This window comes from Danio aesculapii, chromosome 11 (genome assembly GCF_903798145.1).
Source record: "Danio aesculapii chromosome 11, fDanAes4.1, whole genome shotgun sequence".
Taxonomy (NCBI): domain Eukaryota; kingdom Metazoa; phylum Chordata; class Actinopteri; order Cypriniformes; family Danionidae; genus Danio; species Danio aesculapii.
The window spans coordinates 34842163-34859342 of record NC_079445.1 but is presented as its reverse complement, the minus strand read 5'-3'; the positions used below and the strand labels follow the sequence as shown (position 1 = coordinate 34859342).

General features: G+C 35.8%; 1 protein-coding gene across 1 annotated transcript in view; it reads left to right on the top strand.

Moving 5' to 3' along the window:
* Nucleotides 1–10285, top strand: part of pik3ca (phosphatidylinositol-4,5-bisphosphate 3-kinase, catalytic subunit alpha) — a 34891-nt gene extending 24606 nt beyond the window's left edge. Inside the window, exons 12-22 of the mRNA XM_056468095.1 lie at nucleotides 5–129; nucleotides 209–455; nucleotides 1181–1284; nucleotides 1406–1577; nucleotides 2925–3031; nucleotides 3453–3574; nucleotides 3670–3748; nucleotides 5029–5199; nucleotides 5278–5395; nucleotides 5489–5643; nucleotides 8386–10285. Of these exons, the coding sequence (XP_056324070.1) occupies nucleotides 5–129; nucleotides 209–455; nucleotides 1181–1284; nucleotides 1406–1577; nucleotides 2925–3031; nucleotides 3453–3574; nucleotides 3670–3748; nucleotides 5029–5199; nucleotides 5278–5395; nucleotides 5489–5643; nucleotides 8386–8656 (1671 nt within the window). The 3' untranslated portion in view covers nucleotides 8657–10285. The remainder of the gene's footprint in view (nucleotides 1–4; nucleotides 130–208; nucleotides 456–1180; nucleotides 1285–1405; nucleotides 1578–2924; nucleotides 3032–3452; nucleotides 3575–3669; nucleotides 3749–5028; nucleotides 5200–5277; nucleotides 5396–5488; nucleotides 5644–8385) is intronic.
* The last annotated feature ends 6895 nt before the right edge of the window (nucleotides 10286–17180 follow it).

Here is a 17180-nt window from a genome sequence, read left to right as displayed (position 1 = left end):
ACAGAGCAGTAGAGTGGCGCGAGACCATGCAATGACAGAGACAGATATAGAGCAACTTCGGCAGCTGGGCAACAGGGACCCACTTTCTGAGATCACTGAGCAGGAAAAAGACTTCCTATGGAGGCACAGGTAGTCTAGCTTCCCATCAGCTCTGCTCATATAAGTGTTCCAAGCGTATGTAAAACTGTGCTTGTGTTTTCTATTCCAGGCAGTATTGTGTAAATATACCAGAAATCCTGCCCAAGATTCTGCTGGCGGTGAAGTGGAATTCCAGAGATGAAGTTGCACAGATGTATTGCCTTCTGAAAGATTGGCCTGCAATAAAGCCAGAACAAGCCATGGAGTTGCTTGACTGTAACTACCCTGATCCAATGATCCGAGACTTTGCGGTTAGGTGCCTTGAGAAGTATCTAACCGATGACAAACTCTCGCAGTACCTCATTCAGTTGGTTCAGGTAAGATTGATATAATTAATTATAAATACCCTGTCATGTTTTCATATTAACTAGGGCTTGCAATTGATTAGTATTTTCGGATTCAAAAGCTCTGGTCCAGTTTGATTCAGTGGCTATAAATTTAGCACTACTCAACTGTTATTGATATTTTTGAAAATGGTGCTTGAACATTTGATTTAAGGTGCATGGGTGTATTCAAACAGAAACCATTTCTCTATTTTAGATGCATAGAATAAGTCACAGTTATAATATGAAAGACCAAGACAGTTGGAGCTATATATATGTGTATATATGTGTATATATGTATATAGATAGATAGATAGATAGATAGATAGATAGATAGATAGATAGATAGATAGATAGATAGATAGATAGATAGATAGATAGATATACCATCGGTACTTTTAGCATTAGAAAATATGCCTTTCACTTTAGTCTAAAATATGATTGTTGCCCTCTGATTAAACATTGAGGTAATAAGTCACACTTATGAGGGAAAACCTAGACATTCACAGAGTTTGTGATAAATCATGAGGTTGTTTCTTTATTCAAAATAGATTTTAGGATTGAAATTAAATTTAGATGCTTTATTTTAGAGGTTGAGTGAAGGCAGGACATTCTTGACCCAAAGGGCGAATGGTGAATACAGAATATTAAGATAACAGGAGGGTTAACAGATAAAAAATCCTGAATCTTAAAATTAATTATGCATCATTTCATTCTAGGTTTTGAAGTACGAGCAGTATCTTGATAACCCACTGGTGCGATTTCTGTTAAAAAAGGCTCTCACCAACCAGAGGATTGGGCACTTCTTCTTTTGGCATTTGAAGTACGTCATTTGCTTATTTTCCCTTCTCATTGTCATTTCCTTTTTAAGCGCGCTGTCCTAAATATCATGATGTTTTTAAGATCTAAATGAAGTTAAATTGTAACTTCTCATGGGGCTGCAGGTCAGAGATGCACAATAAAACAGTGAGTCAGCGGTTTGGCCTGCTGCTGGAGTCGTACTGCCGCGCATGTGGCATGTATCTGAAGCACCTGAGCAGACAGGTGGAGGCCATGGAGAAGCTCATCAACCTCACAGACATTCTCAAACAGGAGAAGAAGGATGAAACTCAGAAGGTAAACTCAACCCTTGAGCTTCTCCTAAAAGCAGGCTCGTGAGGTTATATAAGAAGAGTCTCTGCATATACTTCAAGTGAAACCTTAGCTGTTAGATTAGGTTGACGTGAGATATCTCATCCATTGTGTGATTCAGGCTTTACTTTAAACACCCCATTTAATAGAATGATCAGGTATAAAGAGGACAGTGTATTTTCAGTTCTTCATTATTAGAATCTCTTTACACATTTAGGCCCTCATTATAAAGAGATTCTCATAAAGAAGAACCGAAAATTCATTGTACTCCAATACTTGCAATTATTTAATGCTTGGTAAAATTAAACAAGAAATCAGTTTGAGAATTTAAAGTAACCTAAAAAAAGCAAAAATCATATAAGCAGTTGTTAGCAAGCAAATGGATTTAAAAATTAATGTTTCTTTCTAATAAAAAAATAATTGAAACAAAAAATGTCAAATGTACAAAATTAAAACGGAGATATAAAAAACATGAACAAATTATTCAGAAGAAAATGAGTCCAAAACTTAATAAAATGTAATTTGTTAAAGTGATTTTATATATTTTTAAAAGCCTATTAAAAGTACCAAGTGTCAACTTTAATGTTTAATTATGAAATTAAAATAAATAAAATAATGTTCCAGTTGTCATTTTGCATATATTTATGTAAGGACAAAATAAGAACAAGAAATTATATTTCTGTTCTGTACTTACTCAAATGTATAGAAGAAAAAGTCTTAATGTAAGCTTCATAAATGGTATTTTTATATCTAAATATGCAAACCATCATTCTTACAATGTTGATTCATTATAGTCAGATTTAAATTTCTTGCATGGTTACATTTACTCTACTAATTTAATGCCTATTTATAACCCAAACCCTAAATCTAACCAGTTATCTTAACTCTAACCCTGTCCTCATTACTGAATCTATCCTTAAACCCATAAGGAATAGATTTGGGAAATGTCCAGAACATGATGTAGCTGCATAGTAAATCCATAGTTTTGTACTTACTAGTCATTTGTAATGTCCTTGATTAATGCATTTATTGCCTTTTTTTATTATCTAATATCATTCATTAATTTTCCATCGGCTTAGTCCCTTATTTTATCAGGGGTCGCCACAGCGGAATGAACCGGCAACTATTAGGGCATATGTTTTTACGCAGTGGATGTCCTTCTAGCCGCAACACAGTACAGGGAAACACTCTCACATTCACACACGCACTCGCACTATACCTATTAATAATAGGAGATATTAGATAATAAAAAGACAATAATCTGCCCTGCTGCTCAATCAGACCACAATCTGCCCCACTGCATACTGAATTTAATTAATTTTGCTTTTTCAGGTGCAAATGAAGTTTCTAGTGGAGCAGATGAGGCGGCCGGACTACATGGATGCCCTCCAAAATTTCACCTCTCCACTAAATCCTGCCCACCAGCTGGGGAACCTACGGTGAGAACCACACTGTGCTGTATTTACAGCTAAGAGAAAAGATATTTGCACTCGGCAGGGGTGACTTTTAATTTTATTTTAACACTGGTGAAACATGAAGTGAATGCTGTACTTTCTAATTTAAAGAATCCTAAAATACATATTTGAGCATCAAAATTCCTTAATACTGAGATTAAAAAGTTTGTTTTAAGTGTCTAAACACTAAATCAGCATTTTTAGAATGATTTTGGAAGAACCAGGACGCAGAAGACTGGAGTAATAATGCTGAAATAATAAATTACAGATTGCTTTTGATCAAATAAATGCAGCCTGTAAGAGCATAAGAGACATTTTAAAATCTTACTGACCCCAAACATTTCAACAGTATAGTGTATTTGATTTGTGACTTGTTTTTTTGTTGTTTTTTTTGTGTGTGTGGCAGACTTGAAGACTGCAGAATCATGTCCTCTGCCAAGAGACCGCTCTGGCTGAACTGGGAAAATCCTGACATCATGTCCGAACTTCTCTTCCAAAACAATGAGATCATCTTCAAGAACGGGGATGGTCAGATCAGCTTTTGTTCTCTTTCAGAATTAACGCCCTTAGTTTGGAAAGAAACAACAATTTACAAGTCTTTTCCCTGCTTTTCCATTTCCTAGATCTGCGGCAAGACATGTTGACACTTCAGATCATCAGAATAATGGAGAACATTTGGCAAAATCAGGGTCTGGACCTGAGGTATGTGAGAATAGTTAGCCAGGAAACCAAAAAGTTAACCAAATCTGCTAGGGCTGCACGATATTGGAAAAATCTGACATTGCGATTATTTTGTTCTTTTGCGACATGAATATAATTTCACCAGATTTATTGAATAATTGCACATTAGGCACATTCAAATCAAGACTGAAAACACATCTGTTTAGCTGTGCCCTTACTAAATGAGCATTGTGTTACGTCCGACAGATCGCACTATATTGTCTTTCTTTTCTTTTTTCTTTTATACTTGTATAACCTGCTTTAACACATTTTAATCATTTTTAATCATAACACATTTAAACACGTTTTAAATCATTTTATTTTTTTTCTTATTTTTTTTTTCTTATTTTTTTTTCTTATACTTGTCTTTTTTATGTAAAGCACTTTGAATTGCCACTGTGTATGAAATATGTTATAATTAAACTTGCCTTGCCTTGAATAGCTCTATTTAGAAAAATTTCATTTATTTAGATAGATTGGCAAGAGCCCTTTCTTATGCATAGTGTTTGCATAAATTTTAATAAATAGTATATATAAAGCATAAACAAATACAACAGAGCAAAGATAAAAGTTAAGTAAACAGTACTTTGTGAAGTTTGATAAACTAATTTCGAGAGAAGCTTGTGATATGATTGATCGTGGCTGGTTTCTCATCCACAGTCATCGATAAACCAAACAGATAAATCCAAACCAACAATAAATAGCCCGTTTCACGTTATTTTCCTTATCTTCGTTTTTGAAGAATCCCCCCCATCCACCCCATCTCCCCCTTTTTTTCTTCTTTATCAGGAGTAGCTCTCGAGAACTACCTGATCTCTTGACCCCCTTACATTCTTATTGACCAGGTGAGAGCCCTGGGCTCAAGTCTCTCCGAGCTCAGGGTTTTCTCCTGGGACAGCATGCCAAACCTGCTATTAATATCAAGCAATATCTAAGTGTGAACTTTTGAAATGGTTTTCTAGACAGTCTAACAGTATTTGGGTACAGAAATTGAATAACATAAAACAACATGATCATCATTGTATTAATAATAATATTTATTAATGTCTTTTTCTTTTAATCTTTAATAATTAAGCGATGTGACTATTGCAGATACACACATTGCGATATTGATGCTCAAACAATATATTGTGCAGCCCTAAAACTAGGTAACCAAAAAGTAGGTTTGAAGCTTAAAATGTTTAAAGCACCAGGTATTGATTTTACATTGTGCTTAATTCTCCTGCAGCCATGTGAAATTGAACATGTTTTTGCTATCCCAGAATGCTCCCCTATGGCTGCTTGTCTATTGGAGATTGTGTTGGTCTCATCGAGGTAGTAAGAAGTTCACACACCATCATGCAGATTCAGTGTAAAGGAGGCCTGAAGGGTGCGCTGCAGTTTAACAGTTCAACGCTGCATCAGTGGCTAAAGGACAAGAACAAGGGTGAAATGTAAGTTCCAAATCAAACCAAATCACACCATTAAAAGCAAAATTATTTGTTTGGAGTAACCAGTCGAAATGGTTATAGGTACGACATGGCTATAGACTTGTTTACGCGATCCTGCGCTGGCTATTGTGTGGCCACTTTCATTCTGGGCATCGGTGACAGGCACAACAGTAACATCATGGTGAAGGATGATGGGCAGGTGGGAATAGGAATCTTTGCATGCCTTAAAGTCAATGTTTGATTCCGTTATTGTCAGTATTTCCACACTGAGCGTCTGCATGTGTTCCTACAGCTGTTTCATATAGATTTTGGTCACTTTTTGGACCACAAGAAGAAGAAATTTGGCTACAAGCGAGAGCGAGTGCCGTTCGTCTTAACTCAAGACTTCCTAATTGTGATCAGCAAAGGAGGAACCCAGGAGTGCACTAAAACCCGAGAGTTTGAGAGGTACGTATCGCCAATTATTTTCCAGAGTGAACGTATCCGAAAACAAATGCTTTGTTATTTCGCCATTAACATAGTAATTGGCAGTCAGCAAACTGAGACAATCAGAGATTGAGCAGAACAATAGAAGCTTTCAAAATGAGACTCTCGGGCCTCCATCCCAGCAGACATTTCTCCTCCAACAATACACTGACAGCAAGACGGCTGCCAAGTTTCCTGCCTCTCTTCCGCTTTTTAACAAATCTCAGCTTCAGGAGGTTTCAGAAAAGCAGGATTTGTTCTTTATCGGTGTATCTCAGAGGAGTGGACGTCTGTGTCTTAACTCTGGCATTATTGTGTCTGGACTTGCTTGAGTAAAACTGAACTAGTGTTGAAATGGTCTATCAGGCCTTAAGGGAGTATTGGAAAAAAGGTATCATGTTTCATTCATCTTTTATCTTTATTTCTATAGCGCTCTTACAATGTAGATTGTGTCAAAGCAGCTTGACATAGAAGAAGTTCTAGTTAATTGAAACTGTTGCAGTCCAGTTTTCAGAGTCTAAGTTCAGTTCAGTGTAATATAAATGTCACTGCGGAAAGTCCAAACAATGAAGAGCAAATCCATCGAAGTACAGCTCCACAAATTCCAAACTAAGCAAGCCAGTGTTGCCAGTGGCGAGGAACAAACTTTACCAATTGACAAAAGTGAAGGAAAAAACCTAGAGAGAAACCAAGAATAATTAAGACTGCAATTGGTGAAGAGTAATGCAATTTTCCACTGAGAGGTTCTCAGGCTGGATCCTTAAAGTCTTAAATCCTATAATATAATAATAAGGCCAGAATTAGACTTAAAATGTCTTAAATCCATGTTTCAGAGGTCTTAAAAATGCAATCGAACTGAAGATTTTATTTCCGTTTTCAAATCTGCTAAAATCTCTTTATCATCACAGAACAATATAAGCAGAACTAAAGTCCATTCTTTGGCAGAACATAACAAAATACACAGTAGTGGGGATTTTGTTATCATAATTAATGTTTGTTGAGATTTCACTCTATAATAGCTTTTAACAGCTGCGTCAACATGTACATTAACAAACAAAGAGCTAAAGATGCACCGATCTACCGGCCAGAGACCAGAATCTGATGATTTCTTTTATTTTGTATGTTTTAATTTTGGCTGCACGGTGCCGCAGTGGGAGAAACAATCACCTCACAGCAAGAAGGTCACTGGTTCGAGCCTCGGCTGGGTCAGTTGGCATTTCTGTGTGGAGTTTGCATGTTCTCCAAAGACATGCGCTATAGGTGAATTGGGAAGGCTGAATGAGTGTGTATGGATGTTTCCCAGTGATTGGTTGCAGCTGGAAGGGCATCCGCTGCGTAAAACATATGCTGGATAAGTTAGCGGTTCATTCCGCAGTGGCAACCCCTGATTAATAAAGAGACTAAGCCGAAAAGAAAATGAATGAATTTTTAAAGTAATTTATTTTGACTAGCAAAAAAGCATTGACCGGTAACCAGTACGCTGTGTTGTCATAGAGATACCCACAGACACTCACTAATAATCGAGCATAATCGAGTACACCCCGTTTTGAAAATGAATATTTTTCTCCATTTCTCAGTGAATATAGGCAATGTATTTTGGTGCATTTAAAAAAAAACTGATTTATTAAACCGATATATTTATGAAAATAATATTTTAGTCACCAAACATATTTAGAAATGAAAAGATATAAATAAATTCAAGCAAAATATTGCAAAAAAATTTCAACCTACAAAACTTCAATTAAATGTTTCAATTTTTTTTGCTTTTCTTGATTTTTTTTTTTTTCCTATTTTTAAAAAATTTGTATTTAATATTTTTATATAACATATGAATTTGGGTGTATTAGTTTTTGGACCACTATCGTAAGTTATTTTGTTAGATAAGCTTCCGATTTGGCTTCAGTACTGACTGAACTAATGTATATGCAAAATATAATATTGTATAGCTTCATGTTAAAAATATGATTTTAAAAGATGCATTTGTGAGGGGTGCACTTATATATGCTGAGCACTGTATAACGTATCATTGGTGCTGATTCCTAAACCTTTTCCACACTGTGAAGGTGACACTGTCATTGATGCAATCAATTTTAAATGTGAAATTTAAAAGCTATTTTAGGAATGTAGAGAGAAAACATTACATTGAAGTTGTCAGCAAATGCTTTAGCAGAATAAGATCAAACAAAATCAGAAAATCTATAAAACTAATAAAAAGTTATACATATAATATTGTTATATTCAATTTAATTATAGGCATAAGTTATTGACATTTGAAAATTATGTTTTATTAGTGTTGTTAATGCAGGGGAACATTTTATAATGATTATGATCATTATTATGGTTGTTATTTTTATTATTAATATTAATAATAGTAATAATAATGTTTTTAGGGATTGTCATTAGTTGTGGTGCGTGCTTTTTTTGTAAATTCTGTACTGTAAAATTGGTCTTAAATTTTGTTCTTTGCTGTGTGGTATTAAAAAGGTTTTAAAAAGTCACTTAAATATCACTTTTAGAAACCTGCAGATGCCCTGGGTACAGTACGGTATGATTTGGTATGGGGGTCACCCTTTGCCAGTTTAATATTTCCGCTTTCTAGATATCACCCTAGATATCAGAAACTTTAATTAATCAAAAAAATGACTTCCAGGCAACGAGACTCATTATCGTAGCACTCTATCCTTGAAGCAGGAAAGCTGAATGTCTCAATGTCTCTCCCTGCAGGTTTCAAGAGATGTGCTACAAGGCATACCTGGCCATCCGACAGCATGCCAACCTCTTCATCAACCTCTTCTCCATGATGCTGGGCTCAGGAATGCCGGAGCTGCAGTCCTTCGATGACATCGCTTACATCCGCAAGACTCTGGCATTGGACAAAACCGAGCAGGAGGCCCTGGACTATTTCATGAAGCAGATGAATGACGCTCACCATGGCGGATGGACCACCAAGATGGACTGGATCTTCCACACCATCCGACACCATGCCCAAAACTGAGCCCAATGGTGGAACTTAGGGCCGGAAAACAGGCAGAAACCAAACACTTTTTGCAGGACGCACTGCCTGATTTATGCCATGATGAAAAATGGCACTCAAACCTCATGTACAAATGACCTTCAGAGCACTAAAACAACCCAGAAGGACATCTTTTTTTTTTTGGTGTTGTCCTTTTTGTTTATTTTTTTGTCCCATATGAGGCATCTTTTGCCATTGTCCAGTGTGGTTTTACATTATAGCTGTAGTTTTGTCATACTTCTTTTTTTTTTAATAATTCTCTCCCCTTGTGCTGCTCTTTTCCTGGAGAGTCAACTCTACTTGTCATATTTTATTATTTTTATTATAATTAATATAATTTTTTTTTTTCTGCGGAAAACAAACCTTCAAGAAAAACAAACATTCTGCACTCTTCAGGAGCTTTTGTGGGGATGTTCATGTCTTCCTGTTTAAAACTACAAATGCCTTCTAATATGCACGGAACCTCTGAGAACACTAGAAAACAAACGAAAGAAAAAAAAAAACAGGGTATGAAACTTGGTCTGCTACCTGGCCTTTCCCCTCAAAACCAACACTAACCCCTGAAAGGCAACTGAGGCGTAGCAGTGCGAATCTGATGGTGCTGATTTTGGAATTGCGCTCTTGCCCTTTTGAGTTCAGTTTGGCCCCCGCTGGCCTTTACAATAGACGGACAGGATTTCGTTCTTCTTTCTTCCTAATATGCACAGCGAGCTAAAATGATAGCCTGAATACCTTATATTATGCACTGGACGTGAATATTTTCATTACATTTTTATTATTATTATTACGAACTCACATTTTGGCTCACATTTGGTCTCATATTCCTTATACAGACTTTTAAAACATGGTTTGTGTTCTTGATATGCACGCAACGCACTATTCAATAGCAGTACAGGAAGAATTATTATTATTATTGATGGCCAGTATGGATGGCGATGTAAACAGATGAGTGCTGATTAAATCGATCACATATTTGACACTATATTTGACTACCAATGGGTTAAAAAATGGCTAAAAAATGGCAAACTAGTAACACAGGCCTTTATATATCAGTCTGACACTAATAAGAAAACATTAAAATTTTTGTTCGCTCATAGTTGAGTAAAGTTTTTGCCGTTCCAGTGTACGAAACATCACAGGAATCCAGGTTATCGGCTCTCTGTGTTTTTCTCGGTTGATTTACATTCATCCATCCGGATGCTCTGGCAGCAGATATATGAAGCCTTAATACACTCATTTAGTATGAATGGAAATTAGTGTCCTCCATTTGCCCTCGCACGCCGTTAGAAAGCAAACGCTTGTCCCCTAAGCAGTTGCGAAAGATCAAAATCATTTTTCTCCCTCTCAGTTGAGTCGCTGTATCTCTGGGTACTTTTATTCCACTACACAGAATTTACAGGTTTGTTCAGGAAGCATTAAGACGGTGCTATGTAGTTAGACATTATATTGAAAGATTCTACAGACGAAATGGATGTTTTTTAGACGGTGAAATGGCTTTTAGATGCTTCAAGTGGATGACGCTGGTAACATTTTGTTTACGGACAACACTACAGTTCAGTGCATTATAATACATGCTTTTATATGTGTGTGTGTATATATATTTATATTTATATATATATATATATATATATATATATATATATATATATATATATATATATATATATATATATATTATATATATATATATATATATATATATATATATGTGTAATATATATATATGTGTATATATGTATATATATATATGTGTATATATATATATGTGTATATATGTGTGTATATATGTGTGTATATATATATATATATATATATATATATATATATATATATATATATATATATATATATATATATATGTATATATATATATATATATATATATATATATATACATATACACACACACACACACACACATTCTTTACTCCCTCATTGTCTCCCTTTCACTTGCACAGACAATATTTGATCATTGAATTTAAAAATATGAGAAAAAAGATGACAAAAAAAGAAACGCCACTGTTTTGGAAATAGGCTCATTTTACAAGTCTCCCAGAGTTAAATAGTTGAGTTTTACCATTTTTTCATTCATTCAGCAGATCTATGCATCTGGCTGGAGCACGTTTAGCTTAGCTTAGCATAAACCATTGAATTGGATTAGACCATTAGCATCGTTTAAAAAAAAATCTGAAAAGAGTTTTGATTGTTTTTCTATTTAAAGCTAGACTGATGGAAAATAAAAAGTTGCTGTTTAGTAGGTCGAAATAAACAGACTTTTGAGCGAGATGTTAATGGTCTAATCCGATTTAATGATTTATGCTAAGCTAAGCTAAAAGCTCTCCTGCCAGATGCAGAGATTGTCTGAATGATTTAAAAAAACGGTTTAAAACTAGGTGATAAAGCAGAAAGCTAATTTAAATGACAGTTTTAAATTAAACTAAACCAGGGGTGCCCAAACTTGGTTCTGGAGGGCCGGTGTCCTGCATAGGTTATAGCCAACCCCAATCAGACACACCTGAGCTAGATAATCAAGCTTGCTAGAAATGTCCTGGCAGGTGTTGTGACAAGTTGAAGCAAAACTCTGCAGGACACGGGTTTGGGCACCCCTGAACCAATTAGCGCCCTCTGGAGTCAGGTTAAGTGCTTTGATAGGGGGCATAATGACAATGTTGTGTTCAAGCTGCTCCCTACGACACTTTTGATTGGACGTTTTCAATCTTTTATATGCTACAGATCAAAATGAAACTCCTGTGTCATTCCAAGTTTAAAAAAACACAAAAGAAGATATTTTGCAGAATGTCCAAGCAACATTGGACCCCATTGACTTTGTGTTAAAAAAATAAATTAATGGAATGACGTGCGTGTTTAAAACTAGGTGATTAAAAAAGTGGAAAGCTAATTTAAGTTTCGAATCAAACTAACCCAGAGGTGCCCAAAACTGTTCTGGAGGGCTGGTGTCCTGCATAGATTGGATCCAACCCCAATCAGACACACCTGAGCTAGCTAAACAAGCTCTAAACAAGCTAAACTCTGCAGGACACAGGTTTGGGCACCCCTGAACTAACCAATCAGCGCCCTCTGGAGTCACCCTCAAGTGCCTTGATTGGGGGCATAATGACAGAGTTGCGTTCAAGCTGCTCCCTACGACACTTTCGATTGAACATTTTCAATCTTTTTTTATGCTACAGATCAAAATGAACCCCTGTGTCATTCCAAATTTAAAAAAACACAAAAGAAGATATTTCGCAGAATGTCCAAGCAACATTGGACCCCATTGACTGTGTGTTAAAAAAAACTAATAAAATGTAATGACGTGCAGATGAGTAAATATAACATGTGTTGGATTCATCTGTATTTTCTCTTTATACGTCTACTCTTGTCAAAGCCCTTGTCATGTTCCTGCATTACTTTAAAGCTGTGAAAATGTACATTTTACAAATGAGGTGCAATCGTGCTATTTAAACGGATATATGGATACTGGCTGGAGCACTGAGTACTATTTTTCTCTCATGATGTTTTACGTTGGCAAGCCAGTGATCATACTCGCATAACCACCTGAGATCTAAATGATAGATGTAGGAAAAACTGAAGGAAACGATAGATGCTCATTTCCACCATTGCAGAGCTGAAATTCAGCTTAATGGAAAATGCAAGAGTCTACATTAAGTACTTAATAATTATGCATTCATTTGCTATACATCTTGTGTAAAAACGAAACAAACACAACTTTTTTTTTGTCGTAACTCTTATATGCAGTAAACAGATTGACACTTGGCATATACAGGTGGTTCTTGCACTTTGTATTCCTTCGTTTTTATGTTTTGTTGGTTCTCTCTTTGCCTTCAGACGCTTTAATGCATGTGTTTTTATCCCTACAAGCTCATTTACTGCCTGAGATCGGCTATATTAGAGCTTAGTCAGCCTTATGTTAGCTCTCCTAAAGCCATTTAATGCATGGTTTTGTGTTTCGTCTGTACAGGTTACAGATCTACTTGGGCTGGACCCGCTACAAAGCCCAATCACACTTTCTTTTTTGTATTGACTCGCAAACTATTGAGATGCAGAAACTCTGAAGTCTTTTGTATGACAAAAAAAAAAAACGTAGAAAAAAATGTTTAATGAGTTTCAGTTGTTGTACTTGAACATGTCATCGCTCAGATTTGTCTTTGTGTGTCGACAACAAAGCCGTCAATGTTACATAGCACTGAAGGTTTACCTGCATAGGCGATTTCATACCGATTGTGAATGTTTCAATGGTTTGTTCTGGAGTCTCTTATTGTTAGGAACTCTACTACACCAGTAAAATAAAAGAGAGAACGGTTTACCATGTGAAATCAGAGGAAATTTAAAAATAATGTACATTTGTTTGCTATATGTGAATTTTGTCAGATGGAGGATATAGAAAAATCTATTTAAGGAAGGGCAAGGCGTCTTTTGTTTATTTTTAATATGTTTTCGAATGCTTTGAGTGGTTACATTCTCTCTCGGTATTGCTGTTGCATTTTTACTCATTTACTTGATGTCATTACTGGTATCATTTACTTTATTATCACTATTACGAAATTATATATAGCGGGCCAAATACTTTCTTTACCTCCTTCCTTCCTTGCATGAGATAAAAATAAATTGAAAATGAGACTAAAGTTGCCCTTGTATTTTGGATTATTTGTAGACGTAATGGAATTTTTTTGGCCTATGACTGCACTCAGTAGAAACCATCTATAAACTGCCATCAGTTACAAAGCCTCATCTTCATTTCTATTCAAAAGTAGCTTTGTATCCAGTCTGTCTTCAATATTTTGAGTGTTATGTGACTATGTACAAATAAACGTATTTCAAGAAAAGTGGCTCAAGCCGTTTCGCTGATTATTTACGTTCAATTCATGTTTATTTTGGTGGCTTGAGAAAGGCCAACATACTGTTTATACTACATAACGCGTTGTTCCGTCTTCTTCTGAGACTAATTTCTATATGCATCTCATCTTAGATTGTTCATACTACAGCCACCAAACTAACACCAAACCTCCAACTGTCTGACTTGGGTTGCTATATCTTTCCAACTGATCCGACTTACGGGTTTTCAAAAATAATCCGAAAATTCGGAAAAGTCCCAATTGACTTAACATGGACCAAATTTGTGACCTCATAGCTTTGCGCCAGACTGTCATACAGACTTAAGTTTGGGCTCATTTTAACTCAGACTACCAATCTGCCACCACTGATGACCTTTAAAACTTTTGGCCACACCCTAGCAACCCCTACGGTACCTAGCAACTGTCCCATAGACTTCTATTGTAAAAACTGCCTTGACTTTACATTGAACATACAACACCATACTAGAACATACAAACATACTAATCATTACTAGCAACATGCGTAATTCACACTAAATTCAGGCTAACAACATGCAAGTTTGATACTAGAAACATTGCTAGTGTTTTCATCCAGTTTTCAGAGTTCAGTTCAGTGTGGTTGAAATTTTAACTGCTGAAAGTCCAAACACTGAAGAGCAAATCCATTGATGTGCAGCTCCACAAGTCCCAAACCATGCAAGCTAGTGGCGACTGAAAATTGATTGTGACCTAGAGAGAAACCAGGCTCACTAGGGCATGACCATTTCTCTTTTGGCCAAACTTCTTGTGCAGAGCTGCAGTCTTAGCGCCGGAGGTTGGAGAACGCTGGATGTCCATCGTGGAGAAGCTGCAGGTGTGAGTAGGTCACTCGCGGGTGTTCAGGCTGGCTCACAGGGTCAATTCGGAGACTCCCCTGACTCACTAGGGTCTTTTTAGGAATCAGTCTTATGCTCTCCACGACCACCACAGCATCTGCTTGGGTCAGGATATGGCCTGGTCCAGGATTATGAAGACCTCTAGAAGTTCTCTATGGCTGGCATCATCCCTTTACAGGACTTGGATCACATGTGATTGTGTTTAGATGACATTAACATGCACATTTACAGATAAAGAGTTGTATGTTTAATCCTAAAATATTATGTAAGATATTGAACTACACTTTGCAGTAATTTGTTTAAAGCAGAGGTGCTCAACCCTGTTTCTGGAGATCTACCTTTTTGCAGATTTCAGTTGCAGCCCATATCAAACACGCCTGCCTGTCAGGGGTGTAGTCGGGGCTATACGCACGTATACTCAGTATGTCTACTTTTTTCCACTAGCTGTTTGGATATTACGACTTCTGAGGATCAATAATTGCGTATACCCTCGGTATACTCACTTGTTTTGCTTGATTAGACTTCCCCTTTAACTGTATATCATTTTTTTTGTAAACTCTCATCCTAATTTGTTGCAATTGGTGCGTTTTGTTTATGTTTTGAGCCATTCACCGCCCCCTGACGACCACAGCAGCTGTGAGAAAATTTAGTGGGTTTTTCGAAGTTAACTGAATGATGTCTTGCTGAAACGTTCAGGTAAAATTATAAAACAGCATGGGCGGGTTGTGTTCGTAATAGTATACCAACCTTTTTTTTAGGACTACACCACTGCTGCCTGCAATTATCCAGTGCTGTTCAAGTCCTATTTAATTGGTTCAGGTGTGTTAAGTCAGGGTTGGAGCTGAACTTTGCAGGAAGGTAGATCTCCAGGAACAGGGCTAACTGTGTTATTGAAATCATGGAAACATTTGTTAAAAAATGACTTAATGAATCACAATTAACAAGTAACTTGTGAAAATAAAAACGAATGCCATTGAGTGTATGATGCAATTATGTAAAAATTAAACAACACACTTATTCTGAGCTGTAATCACCAATAAATATATATGAGTATGTGGTCATACAACATTTTATTAGATTTGAGCATTTTGAATAAATAATCTTGCTGACAAATGGGTAAAACCTAGTTTGAAGGATAGTAAATTACTTTTTTATACATTTGTTATTAAAACAGTATTTTAGGCAGCACATAACAAAAATCGCGTTTTATAAATGGAATATACTTAAAAATACGTTATTTATTTATTTATTTATTTATTTATTTATTTATTTATTTATTTATTTATTTGTTCATTCATTTATTCATTTGTGTGTGTTAATGTATGTCGACGCTGCGTCCCATACTCCATGTGATACCGAGTCTTTTATTATGAACTGTTCAACTTCCGGTGATGTAAGACGCGCAAGTGTTTAGAAATCTCGTGTCTGCATATTTCTTTTGCTTTTGCAAATGTGTATTTTTCATTCGGTGTTTAATATCCCACCGCTCCAGTTGTCTTCAAGCAGCAGCAGCTCCTCTTGTCATGATTTCTGTGTTTATCGCGCGCCGCTGAAGGCGTCATGTGACGGCTGGTAAGAGACTGTTGCTTCACGCTACATGCAAAGCGCCCGCATATAAACATGTATGGATGTGCATAACGTTACTTTAAACATCTGCTGTTTGCTGTATCAGAGCTGACATGTTTCAGGTGTATTGTTTGAAATTGTCAGTTGGCCTAACTGGTATTTAGAGCTAAAGGTTATCCAAAAATGAATATTCTGTCATTATTTTCTCATGATGTGTTTCTGTCAGTGATGTTTAACTGGGCATTTTGACATTTTCCCTCATGGTTAAAGAGAATAAAGACGTGCTTTAATAGGCTTGTGCTATTTACATTTTCTGAGGCCATTAAAATTAATTATGAAAGGAACAGACCAGAGTTTAATATTGTTTACTCAACAAAAACCTGTGTATATGTTTCTTCTGTGAAACAGAAAATATAATTGCTTAAGACACAAAGTTCTGTAAGAGTATTTGAGAGGTCATTTTGTTTTATTACATGTCTGCATTCAAACAGGTGATATTTTGAAGAATATTTTAAACCAAAGAACTAAATTAACTAATGTTCCCCAAAATAAGAAATTAAAAATAAATATATATGTTTATATTATATGTTTATATTATATGCTGCACGATATATCATTTTAGCATCGACATCGCAATATGTAAACCCGCAATAGTCACATCGCAGGACATGCAAAGTGTAGATTGAGGTAAAGTTGGTATTATATTCGCACATTCATTCATTCATGCAAGAGTGTATGAAAGTTTCCCAGTGCTGGGTTGCGGCTGGAAGGGCATCCGCTGTGTAAAACATATACTGTATAAGTTGGTGGGTCATTCCTCTGTGGTGACCCTTGATTAATAAAGGCACTAAGCTAAAAAGAAAATGAGTGAATGAATTACATTATCTTGTGAAATATTGCATAATAAATCGCAGAAAATCAAAATATCGCAATGTATGTTTATTTTCCAATATCACGCAGCCCTAGTTTATATACAAATAAAAATAGTCCACAGCACTTTTTTGCATCTGAAGCCATAATATACACAAGACGAGTTACATTAAACTGAATTGAAATGAGCAAAGCATGTCAAAATGTATATTTCTGGGCCTCTTAAAAAAGAAAAATGCATACAAGTTTAGAGAAGTATGATGGAGAAAACAATAGTTTTTATCTCATCTTGTGTATATATTATATATTATATTATATTATATTATATTATATTATATTTAT